Below are 13,466 nucleotides of genomic sequence, written 5' to 3'. Positions count from 1 at the left end.
CGAGCGTCCGTGGTACGTGCTTTCGGTGCCTCTGAGCAATTATGCACACAGTCTCTCGAGCACTGACGTGCGCATAGTTTCTCCAAAAGAACTCAAGAAGTGAACTGAGGTAAATCCAAGGAGGTTAAAACCAAACGCCGGCCATTGTTTTTACGTTTCTGCGAGTTCACCTATCCCACAAAAAAAGTGAGAAGGTTTCTCATGAATTACATTCTTGTATTATAGCTTTGAAAGTTTGAAAAAGCATGTTTCTAAAGTTTACACAGAACGGCAGAACACACATATCAGTGCATTAACATTTTGTGACTGATATGAACCATATTTTCCTGTAGCTTTTTATTCTTCATTCCTTTTTTATTCCTGTTGTCTCTGGACGAAGCCTGAATCATTTAATAATTCTGGTGCAACCATGGTGGATATATTTGCCCACCCACCGCATCGACAACATTGGGAAACTCTATGCCGACAACGATCGACTCTCACGGGCTGCAGGGTTTCGTTACTGCGCCAGCCAATCACAGTATTCGAGTTCTTAGACTTACAAATTTCCTTCGAGATGCTTGATCATGTGTGGGCCTATATGCCGCGTTCTAAGACCATTTTATCGTTCTCCTCTTCACACTCGAAACTAATTAAGAGAGCCGTAGCTGTCACCTGTTTGAGGTCAGCCCTTTTGAAGTCATGCCCGCACAAGACAGCTGAAAGTTTTCAGACCCAAGTAAATAAGTTGAAAGAGGCAATCTTTTCTTCAGCCCTTCTTCAGGCGCTGTTGTGGAAGCTGCGGCACAAGGCGCGTGAGCAGGAGCAGCTAGGCGACCCCCCTCAACAGAGGCCTCCTAGAAGTCATGCCCTAGCTATGTGCGCAAAATGGCACACAATCTGAAGAACGTGGCGGTTAGACAGGACATTGGACTCGTGTTCTCAACCCCCTGCAAGCTATCCCAACTATGTAGGCGCGTGGCGGATGGTCCGCGCAAGGTCGCCTGTACTACTAGGCACGAGTACCAGTATACGTGCTCTGTGCCACCAATGTGGTGAACCAGTTTCCGCTGTGATACGGCAGTGTTTACGTTGGCCAAACTGGCTAATGTATTAATAATAGACTGCGGCAGCATTTCCGCTCCTTGAAGGGTGATAGATCTCCCCAAATACCACAGGGAATGCAAAGGTTGCTACGCCAAATTCAATCAAGTCATCATTGTCTATGGGAGACTCTAGACTTGAGCGAGAAATTACGGAAGCGGCACACATGCGCAGACCTTGCTTAGATGCGTGTGTAAGTGAGCCTTCAGTGGCTCTCCTAGATAAAGAAATCCGGTTTTTGATTAACCTTCGCACTTTCCATTGTTGTTTAGGATGTTTTCTGCCCCGTGTGTTTCATCTTGTTCTTCAGTATGTCAAGGCACGCTGCGCGCAGACGCGACCTTTTGCTGCTATGAGTTTCATGGTAATTACACGTAATAAACCTCAGTTGCTAGCTAGTTACCGCTCCTCCTGTTCACTCCTTCGTCTTACGTCCCGTCTGAAGTCGCGGGTCTTTTCCTCAGTACACTCTAGTAGTAGAAAGGTTCGATTCACCAATAAAACCGAAACTAGTTCGGCAGAACCGGAACCGGAACTGCTAGAATGGCTCGTAGCAGCTACGACTCGAGCTACACTCTACACTTCCCAACAAATGCGCGTGCGTGAGTTGTCTGTACTAATCTAGCAGACGGCATACATTCAGTTCGCCGAGTGTTTAATTTCAATCGCCGACCTAAACGTCGTCGTACATGAACCGCATCGAAGGTAGGAAGTTGTTGTCATCCCTAAGTTGAACGAATAATCGCCTATCTTTTATGCAGGTTTCTTGAAGACGTTTCTGCTGGAAAACCATAAGCATGATCTTGAGGCTATTCTGGCATCTGACGATGACAGGCGACATTATTGCCTACGAGTCAAGTAAGAGAATATTGGGATATTAATTCTTTCACCATCATTCCTGTTCTTCCATATCAGTACCACCTGCATTAATTGCTGTACTGCTGTTGGTGCAAGAATGAACCGAGTCCTGCGTGTTGGCGTGTGACATTATATTTAGCATTGTGTTCGGATATGGCACCATCTTCTATGTGTACAATTATGCTTATTTTCTTTTAGCGGTACTACACTCTTTGATGCCAGCGTGGAGTTCGGGGAATCCCTCCTCTACTACCCTCTCAAAACCCTTGATTCCATGAACACATCCGTGGCTTTGGCATTGAGAGATGCTCTGGATGATTGCTCAGTTGGAGACAAATACGTGAGGCTGGCTTTGATATCACTCTCCCTTTCTCTTTAATTACATATGCAATCACACTCTATAACCATGGTTTGAGTTGCTATTTAAATTTCTTCATATTTATTGCACATGTGCTTATTGCCTACACGTCTGCTTGCGTGTTGTCTTTTGCCTTTACTAGGTAAAGATTACTGACCATTGGAACTGGCTCATTGTCCAATTCTCAGCTATACAGCCGGTTTCCTTTTAGTGTCGGATGGTTTTAGCTGGTGTTAGAGCAAGTATAGTCCACTCGATCGGACCGAATGAACCCTTTTACTTGGGCGCCATTCTTTTGTTTGTTTATTTACTTTCTTACGCGAACTTTACAAGCTCTAGAAGGACCATTCTGTGAGGGGTAGCGCTGGGGTTAAATAATGTAAAGAAAACAGCATAAACGAAGAGAAACATGGCTTGAGAACACAAGAAAAGCAAAAAGCAGATTAAAGAAAGCAAATCCCGTACTGTCGACAAAAACTGGACGATTTTCAAACACAAGTTGTTAACACTAATGAATACACATACACCTTTAATTTCATTCCAACTTAACATATCAAAACCGTGGTATCATAGAGCTGTGCGAACTCTACAAAATAAAAAGAAACGCTTTTCAAAATATTTAAACTACTAAACACTCCTGCATCTTGGTTAATTAAAACAAAAATACTGCGAAACCGCATATTGTCGTGCTGTTTGTAAAGCTAAGCATAAGTTTTTTTCGCATGACTTACAGTTCCTAATGACTAACAATCCCAAAACATTCTGGCGTACTGTTTCCCCGGCTTCCTCTCCGACTAACTTAACACTACAGGATGAAACCAGTAATTCGATTCAACAAGAAAAATGTGCCGATGTTTTGAACGAGTACTTTACATCTGTATTTACGAAGAAAAACTGCTCAAATATTCCTAGTATTGCTGATGTCAATTATAGGTATATGAACCGCATAGAGTTAACCGTAGAAGGGATCGCTGCCATAATAAAGAAATTTAAATAATAAAAGTATCCACAAGCTCTGGTATTGATGAAATCAACACTAAAATCCTCAAACTAACAATAATCCCTTGCAGTTTAATCCTTTACCATATCTTCACTCAGTCATTATCTACTGGTACACTTCCACATGATTAGAAAATTGGCAAGGTGATACGCATATTCAAATCTGGAAACAAAAGTAATGTAAATAACTATAGCCCCATATCCCTGACTAGCATCCCTTGCAAAATACTTGAACAGATAATTGTATCTAACATTGTGCAACATCTAGAAAATTACCATTTCATTTTTTACCAACAACACAGCTTTAGAAAAGGCTTGTCATGTGAAACCCAGCTAATAGAATTCACCCATGACCTATATTCTAATATGGAAAGTAACACACAGACAGATTGCATTTATGTCAATTTTTCTAAAGCTTTCGATTGTGTAGCACATGGCCGTTTAATTACTAAACTGTCGTCCCTTAACCTTGATTCTTTAACTATATCATGGCTCTATAAGTTTTTATGCCTACGCAGATGGTTTACTTGGGTTAATAACACCTCATTTATGTTATCTGATGTTACTTCCAGCGTTCCTCAAGGCAACATCCTGGGTTCTTTATTATTTCTTATCTACATTAATTACCTTCCATTTTATATAACATCTAGCATCCATTTGTTTGCTGACAATTGCATAATATACTGTAAAATTATAACTCACGCAGATCATCTGGTACTGCAACAGGATCTTGACAAAATCACTCTTTGGTGCTCGCAGTGGCAAACGACAGTTAACGCTGACAAATGCAAACCAATGACGTTCAGCTGAAAGCAATCAAACTCAACTTACACATGCACTCTTAACAATAATTCTATATTGGTAATGCCCAATACAGATACCTTGGTATTAACTTCACGTCTAATCTTTCTTGGTCGACGCACATTAAAAAAATTACTCCCATGGCATCGCGCACACTAGGATACTTGGAATGTAGTCTTCATGTGGCACCTTCCATAACACGGAACTAGCATACCAGACAGTTGTTTGTACACAACTCAAATATGCATTATCCGTCTGGTCACCTCACCAAGTCTATCTAATCAACTTACTGGAATCTGTGCAAAACCGTGCTGCACGTTTCATCGCTCGAGACTATAACCGACTCTCCAGTGTGCCTAACCTGAAGACTACATTATTATTATTATCATTCTTGGAATCACGTAGGAAAATAGCCACTCTCTGTTTATTGCATAAAATAGTCTACAGTGTGCACGAAAATGCCTTACCACTATCAAAACCACATCAAATATCTCGCAGGCTTCGTAATCAACTTAGTTTTACTCGTCTTTTCAGCCGTACCCAAGCCTTTAACACATCTACGCTTCCACGTGTAATTGGTCAATGGAATGACCTCCCTGATGATGTCGTCTGTATTCATGACCATATGGCATTTAGAAATAAAATACTAACCATCTATGACTGTTTTTGCTAACCACATGATCACTTAAAATCATGTTTATAGGTTTTATAGAGATATCATGTAGACCCACTCAATTTTGTATAAAACCTACCAAGTATTCTATTATTACAATGTTACACCATATCTACTACATTTTACCATTGTATAATACCTGGTTCTTGAATTTCTTATGTTTGTTTTCGTGTTCTTGTCAAAAATTATTGTCTAGTACACGTTACATAATAATCCTACATGGAGCCTGTGAGGTATTTGTAAAATAACATAAAATAAAAATTAATATGAAATATGCAGGATACAGCAGAAAAAAAAGAAAATGTACAAACAGCTGGCATAGATAACAAAAAATGAGACAGACGTTATTATGTGGCAACACTTCATAAAAGGTTAATTACCTGAAGGCTCAGATATCTGGAAACGACTTCATCACTTCATCGGGAATGCTATTTTAAGGACAAATGACCCAAGGCAGCATGGATGAGTTGTTTGAGAGTGGCCAACAAAAACATGCACCTGAAACATAAATGAATATGATATGGCTTGGCAGAATGGTGCATTGCCAAGTGGCTTAGTCAATTTTTGTCATTGTAAGAATGTGCTTTATTTTGCCATACTGTCATGCAAAACTCCTCAGTATCCTCATTTCTATTTTATGGCCACTATGCTGTGACTTTGCCCCTCCTGCATACATTATTTCCACCACCTTAATGTAAAAAGAAGCTGATTAGCTTGGCTGCTTCTGAAGCCTTTTTCCTTTGGCCTCCTTATGTTCCTTATATAATAAATATGCATTCTAAAAAGAATTCCGGCAGAACCCATCTGAAGATGAATGTACGATTAGCATTAAAGCAACATAGCGACAAACCGTATTGCCACAGTAGAGACACAAATTTATTGCAGTCTCGCTGGCAACAACAATGCTAAATGATACCATGGCACAGTATATCTTGTTCTAATCATGCACTGCACAATAGATGAAACTCTATAGTATCGCTAGTATCCTCGCTGCAACTTTGTTACAATGACTCTCCATTAAGGTCATCATCATCATGATCATTAAGCGGCCGTGTTCTGTCTATTGTGGATGGGGCTTTATCGCTTTAATGTATTTAAGGCCACACACCCCTTGTGTCACCTTGGCACATCCATTCTAGGAGATTGGTCAAGAATGGGCACATACCAATGTTACATACACAGTGCTGAAGTTGTCTCTTTGGGCACATACCTAGTGGTGCATACCGATTGACCCAAGTTGTCTACTAGGCTAGCCAGCAGTGAGTTCTCCATTCGGCCGCATACCCAGTGACAGGTACCTCGGCAAGACAGCAGCCAGCACACACCTAGTGGCCCAAGGTAGAAGGCAACTTTGGTCACTGGGTGAAAGGGGTTACATCCAAACTGAAAAGTGGGTCAAGTTACCAAAGGATGCTAATTGCATTAAAAGGAGTGGCACATTCATGTACATGTAACAAATTATTAATTGAATTAGCGTTCTTGGGAACTTCACACACTTTCAGGGAACTATCTTTCTATCTGTTTTCCTGCCAACTTGAGTCACTGGGTAGTCCGATGTTTAATGGGTACAGCATTGAGTTGCTGTTCTGAGGAAACAGGGTTCAAAGCCAACTGTCGGCCTTGGGTCACTGCGTATGAGCTGCTCTCCAATTACAAAAAAATCATTAAATATTTTTCTGCTGCTGGGTAGAATTGAACCCACATCATTTATTCTCGGGCAATCTTGTCTGAATATATATACGTATGTGCCACATGCAAACATTGCACAGCGCCATGAGATGGCACGGCGTGTTCATTGGGAAGCACGGTAGAGGAACCCGGTTGCATACACACCTCATAGATTATGCGTACTTGTGGCGGCAATAAAGTGTGTCACTAATTGCTTTAAAGGGGCCCTGAACCACTTTTTATTGAAGTGTAGAAAGGCAGTTGAAGTGAAAATAGGCTATTTCAGAAATACTTTGCCACAAAAAGTACCTCGATGCGTTCAGCAGAACCAGAGTTATTGGCAATAAAACATGGCTTCAGCTGTAATCCTGTTCCTTCTTCAATGCCTTGCACTGTGAAGGCTATGATGCAGTGGGGCATGCCCACAATGCTCCACCTTCTAAGTTTCACCATGGCGTGCAGTTCAAATTTCATTTTGGATGTTAACATAGACTTCTGCCTTTGCTGCCCACGACGCGCTAAACATAAGCATAACACGGTTGTCCTCAGCCAGCCACAGTGTGCTTCACCAGTGGACTCGTGGCAGCACCCTGCGGCAGCCGCGGTGTGTCTACGCCATGTAGCCGCCTGCAGCTTGATGTCAGCTATTGGCCAATAGCAGCTGTCTAATGGGAATGAGGAAATAAATTATCCAATCGTGAAATAAAGCGTCCGGAAGAGAGTGAGGACAGGGCCTTCTGTTGGAAAGAGAGCGTTTGAGAGAAAGATTACTTTGCGGTCCACTTGCAAGCTCCTCTCACCACATACAACAGCAAAACTTGGCTGAGATGTTCACAGCAGCATATGCTACCCGTGGACTATGTTGTTTCATCAAGCCCAAGGGGTGGTTCAGGACTCTTTAAAGCTAATCACATTAATGTCGTGAGATGGGTTTTGCTGAAATTTTTTGTTCGTGGAACTACCAGTGAACGCAACTAATTCTCATTATTCACGATGTGCCATCAGAGTTTCATCCATACATCATGTTGAAGTGGCTTGCCCTAATTGCATGTAGCTGCTGTATAAACTGTGAAGCTGTATATTATAACGGTGAGGAAGCAGCTTGCTTGCCTGCTTCAAGCTGTGCAGTTGACTATCAAAACAGCAGTAGAGTTGTTTTACATTATTCTGCAATGTTAATTCTCCCCATGAGATATGGCTTGACAAAACTCTTTTTTTTTTCTTTTTAGTCTTGCAGGAATTTGCTCAGCAGCTGCAACAGTTTAAGCACATATATTCTGTTTTTGTAATGAAGAGCCAATCTCGCTCTCTGTCATTGCCTCATAGGCTATATTTTGCTGCTTTTTCAGAATTTGAAAGAGAAAGTCCATCTTCGACTTGTAAACCTCCCTCAGTTCATTCAAACAGCCACACTGCCAAAATGCAAGCAAGTCTCAAGATTTCAGGCCATAACTGGTAATGTCCTGCACGCATATGCTCCTGTGCTCACATGTTAGTGCTGTGCATAGCTTGTTTTAAATTAATCATGGACTGGACTGTCAGAAAATTCGATATGCCTGAGTGTTTATATTTGTTTTTAACTGAAAAGCTGAGCGAGTATAGTATGTGGAATTTTGTTTTTGCTATAGAAGACAGACATTGCATGCAATCTGTAGTGTGATATTTAAGGTGGCTTGGAGCAGCAACATGCTGCGGTGCCTGTTTTTGATATCATATCATGACACAATTGGCAGATATATGTTCATTGTCACTTGAGATATAGTGGCTTTTGTGTATGTATGACTCCCCTGTTATAGTCGTTTGTCCACCGGTCTTTCTTCTTTGCAACAGTTAACCTGTTACTCCCTTTTTGTGCACAATGACCTTCCTTTTATTCTCAGAGGTATATAAGAGTGTTATAGGCGTTTGCTCCTAGAGAGTGCAGTAATAAGAAGCATTAACAGCAGCCATTGTTTATGCTATATATTATTCCTCATTTGCTTTCTCACAGGAACAGTTTTGAGAATAAAAGGAATGAAGGTATTGGAACGTTCGAGGGACTACCTGTGTGTTACGTGTGGCTACTCTTTCACCATCAGGGCTGACTTGGTCATGTTCTGCATGCTGACCAAGCCTACCACATGTCCAAATCCAATTGGTTGTCGTGGCTCCAAGTTTATGCCTTCCTCAAAAGGTATGAACCATCTTGATTTGCTAGCTGGTTGGACTCACCAACTTTGGTTGCTTACATTTGAGCATTGTAGATGCCACATGGGACATTCCTTCAGAACTTGTACCATATCGTGAGAACTTGTGTGACAATATTTGCAGGGCAAGTGCTCAACTGTCTCACTGGTCCTTGTATTTCATGTTACTTCATCTTTACTGCTGTAGATAAAACACACAAGGCAACCAACCAACTAGAACAGCCTTCTGGCTCATCATGGAAGCTTTGCACCTCAGTACTAGCATGGGGTAATTGTGTGTACTAAACCATGAAACTTTTGCTGAACCTCTAAGGTAGCTTCTTTGCACAGCCAGAATCCTTCACCAATGCAGAGCACAAGAGTCTGCTAGTTTGTTTTCCTTGCTCTCCTATAGAAGAGTACAAGGAAAACAAACTAGCTTGCCTACATAACCTTGAGGTGGAGAAGTACACGTGATGATTATATATGTGCATGTGCCGCATGCCCAAAATAATTCCAAGTGTTGCACCTAATTTTCTCTGTCCCGGCGGCTGTAGAAGGATTACTTACAGTGCAAGGAAGCTGGTTCAAGGTGACCAATCTATTTGTTATGTCATTTGAAAGCTGGGCTTCTTGCGCTTACCTGGGGAAGGTGAAGAAAGACTAAACAGCACTAATTGCTTGGGTCAAACAAGCTGGACTGCTTCTCCTGCCTTCACTAATTCTTGCTGTTATAAATTTGAGTGCTGTAGTTGAAAAGATGAAGGATGTTAAAAATATAAATGTTTGGGTGCTTACCTGAATAGGGAATTTCTAGCAGTCTCATCTTATATGCAGTTGAATATTGATATGAGGAAAATAGATATAACAAATTATTAAATATAATGAAGTAAATATAAAGTATGTCTCCCATGATATCAGTGTGTAACGAATATATGCTTATAGGAAATACTATCATATAATGAGGGTAATTTTGGGTTGGATGCAACTTTGTTATAATGAAGTTTGACTTTATAAGCTGTGAGGCTACATTGATGTTGGTTAAAAGACAAAATAAGATGGATGAAAAATGAACTAGGGGCAAGGCACTGCACAGTATGGTTTTTAAGCTAAGAGACTGAGAAATAAGTAGGTAATGAGGCATACTTGAGAAAACCCACCAATAGTAGTTGCCTCTTTTATTGTACTTTGCCCATCTCCAATACACGAATTCATTCTTCCCTTGGCCATGTGATGTTCTCAGTAGCTGCAATAACAATCAGTAATCCTTACTTTTTTGTGATTGGTACTAACGTCCACTACAGTACCTCACTGTAACAAAGGGCACTCCTTGTCACATAGCATCTGTTGTGCATTTGTCAGTGTACTCTACAGTAATACCAACTGAGAAGAGTGCTGACAGGAAATATGCATGCCTACAATTTTAAAGCAAATAATTATTTGTTTACTAATTTAATCCACAGGTTTGAAGCTAATCCCACAGGTTGAGTTCAACAGCTATTTATACATGTCTCGCTGTCAATTGCAGAATAATCAGTGGCACTTGCATATAATTCGAGAATGTATAACACCATTTGTGATGTACAGGCTCGTCCACTCTTAGGGTGAACACGGCTCACCGTGGCCGCGCTCCGCGGGGCGCCAGTGCGTCCGGCGCGGCGGCGCATCGAAGCGAAGCGGCGCAGGCGCACACGGATCCAGGGGAGGTGCTTCGGTCTGCTACAGCGCTGGAGCGCGCCGCATCTTGCTTTGCTGTACACTTCGCTAGACCCAGGTTACTGAGTGCCCGAGGCGGCATTGCGGGAAGGCGCACTTTACTAACTTTAGCATTTTCCAGCTGGTTCCGTCTACAGCTTGTGAACAGCCTGCTTAATCAATATACATAAACAGAAGCAAGCTTCTCACCACATAAGTTACTTAGCGTGTTTTTCATATGGGATGAGGGTAAAAATAGTCATTTTTTCGCGCTCTTTATTAGGCTGGGGCCCTCTTATTTTCCTCTCACAGCACTTGGTGTAGTGCATACCGAGAAACCTATTAGGCGTGCTCTTCGTCGGAGTCATCATATGTGATGAGCCTAGCGCGCCGTTTCGCGCATGTCTTGATGCTAGAACTAATGTGCTTAATTGACTTAAGAAAACGACCGAAACCCGCTAAAAATTTCGCAGAAAGTTAGAGAGCGATTGTGCAATCACGCATCATCATGTTTGCCATGGATTTTACCATTAAGGAGGGCAATACTATTACTTCGACAACAACTAAGAAGTGATATCCGCTGCTTCGCACTCTCTTATTGACGCGTTAATGTGGCTGGTAGGAGAGCATGGAGCGCGTTACGCGATGTAGGAAAGTGCTCTCCCCGGCATAGCAACTGATTTGGCGGCAATTTTACTCCCCCTTTTCATCTTTCTGCATCCTATAAAAAAAAACTAAATTAATTTTTGCTGTCACAGCTTGTGTAACATCACCGAAGCGATGCCGGTCCTCTGACGGCTACCTGATGCGAGATGTCGCATTCTCATTTTGAAGAATCACCGGTCAATTATTTGATTACATTGATTAGGTGAAGTAAAACATATGGCGCCGACGTTTTTTTTTTTTTTTTTTTTTTTTTTTTCTCCTTGGAATCAATGCACGCTGCATGCGAATGCTGTTTCCGTCCGTTTCGAATAGGTAATTAAAGTGGAAAATCTATAATATACATGTCTGTTTTCTAGTTTAAATTACATCTTGCCGGGTAATTAAGTCGTTATTCGCTTCTATTTCATTTTAGTACTTCCTCAGAATGGGCCATATGCATATTCTCACTAGCACATAATAATTTGCTAATTGTGCGGTATACGTCCCGAAGCGACACATGGAGTTACGCCATAGATGTGGGCATCGGATAAATTTGGAGATTAGGAGGAATTTCTTTTTTTTTTTTAGGGGGTAGGCGGGGGTGGGCTGGGCTGAGTGGGTAAAACCCAAATATGAATACGGCGCAGGAACCCTTGCCGCGGACAAGCGATGCTGTTGCCGTCGTGGGGAAGTGGCCGGTCCGTGTGTTGGACGAAGGCGGCCACGACATTTAAACCGACGGTCATGAAGCCGGCATGGTGTCGTCTGCCCACAGCATGCCGGTGGTCGGCCAACGGACTCGCCATTTGTAAAAGCTAAGCCCGGCCCAAGCCAGATTGCTGTGTTAAGGCCAGTCTACTTTTTAACTGACCATGGGCGTCAGCCCGATCAACCGCTGAGCCCCCCCCCCCCCCTTTTTTTTTTGCGTAGGTCATGCTACCCCATCCTAGCTTAATATGATGATGCGGTGCAGCCAACGACTAACTCCTGAGTGGCCAGTCACTCAGTTGAGTACAGATTGTGGGATGACTCGCCAAATCGAACGACACCAGAGGTGGTTCCATTAAACGCATTTCCGTCGACTTGCATGATGAATTGCATTTTGTTCGGTTGCTGGTTGCCATGGCACTTCGGTGATAAAAACGCTGTAAAAGTGCAGGATAATTTCATTTCCCCGGTGCGATTTGGAAACTAGCCATGTCGCGGGTACTGGAAAAAGAAAGACGACGCATTGTAGATCTGTGTCTACAAAACTATTCTTAACGCGTTATATCGGAGATGACAAAAAGGCCACTGAAAACTGTAAATAGAATCGTCCAGGCTTACAAGAAGGGCGGAAGAATTGCGGATGCTCCCCGTAAAGCCCGGCAAAGAGTTACCATTGTTGCGGCGGCTGCTGCAAACCCGACCTCCACCGTTCGAGAAATTAAGAACAGCCTCAGGCTAGGTGACGTCCCTGACACGACTATCAAGCGTCGCCTCTAGGCCCCAGCCTAATTAAGAACGCGAAAAAAAATGACTGTATTTTTAGCCTCATCACTTATAAAAAACATGCTAAGTGGTTTATGTGGTGAGATGCTTGTTTCTGTTTATGTATATTGACTAAGCAGGCTGTTCACAAGCTGTAGACGGAACCAGCTGGAAAATGCTCCAGTTAGTGAAGTACGCCTTCCCGCAATGCCGCCTCGGTCACTCAGTCACCTGGGTCTAGCGAAGTTTACAGCAAAGCAAGATGCGGCGCGCTCCAGCGCTGTAGCAGACGACGCGAAGCACCTCCCCTGCGTCCGTGTGCGCCTGCGCCGCTTCGCTTCGATGCGCCGCCGCGCCGGACGCACTGGCGCCCCGCGGAGCGCGGCCACGGTGAGCCGTGTTCACCCTAAGAGTGGACGAGCCTGTACATACAATCTGACCAGACACATTTGCTATAGAATTGGCGACAATGTTGAGGAAACTTTGGGTACTGTAGGTGCACGTTTTGCTGAGTGACAATTTGATGACAGTGTTAATCTAATAGAAACAAACTCCAGCAAAAAGGAAAACAATGTAGTAGGGTAATGATTTGAAGGGTTAGTATAAATTACTTTAACTTAAATACTTTCCCTGGTGTCTTGTACCCATTTTTCAAGATAGTCACAGCATATTTCGAAATACGAAACTGTCTGAAGGTCAGATACATATTTTGAGAAACAGCCAGTCGTGTGAACCAATAAGTGATTTTCTGATTGGCAGTTACAGTAAATTTCACATCATATTTTTCGTGTCAGCATGCGTCTGGCCTGTACATAGTGTTGAAAACTTGCTCTGAGGTTTCAAACAGTTGCTTCAAGCAGAGGAGCTGAGCAGCAAGCTGAAACTTGGCTCAGATATAATGTAGGATATGAACAGACTCAGAGCTTTCAGAATTGAGCTGGGTGATTGTGACAGACATAATTATAATTACTGAAACACATAATTTCCTAGCAAGCTTATCCATAAGGCACAAGTGTATGCAATTTGTAAACAATTGCTGCAGACTAAGGAA

General features: G+C 42.4%; 1 protein-coding gene across 1 annotated transcript in view; it reads left to right on the top strand.

The window, feature by feature from the left end:
* The first annotated feature begins 1,657 nt into the window (after nucleotides 1-1,657).
* The window catches only part of LOC142571530 (uncharacterized), a 50,734-nt gene continuing 38,925 nt past the window's right edge, over nucleotides 1,658-13,466 (top strand). The window contains exons 1-5 of the mRNA XM_075679962.1: nucleotides 1,658-1,788; nucleotides 1,845-1,941; nucleotides 2,140-2,281; nucleotides 7,790-7,895; nucleotides 8,431-8,613. Coding sequence (XP_075536077.1) covers nucleotides 1,773-1,788; nucleotides 1,845-1,941; nucleotides 2,140-2,281; nucleotides 7,790-7,895; nucleotides 8,431-8,613 — 544 coding nt within the window. The 5' untranslated portion in view covers nucleotides 1,658-1,772. The remainder of the gene's footprint in view (nucleotides 1,789-1,844; nucleotides 1,942-2,139; nucleotides 2,282-7,789; nucleotides 7,896-8,430; nucleotides 8,614-13,466) is intronic.

Source organism: Dermacentor variabilis, chromosome 2, assembly GCF_050947875.1.
Source record: "Dermacentor variabilis isolate Ectoservices chromosome 2, ASM5094787v1, whole genome shotgun sequence".
Classification (NCBI taxonomy): domain Eukaryota; kingdom Metazoa; phylum Arthropoda; class Arachnida; order Ixodida; family Ixodidae; genus Dermacentor; species Dermacentor variabilis.
The sequence above is the reverse complement of the archived record's forward strand: the minus strand, read 5'-3'. Positions and strand labels throughout refer to the sequence as shown.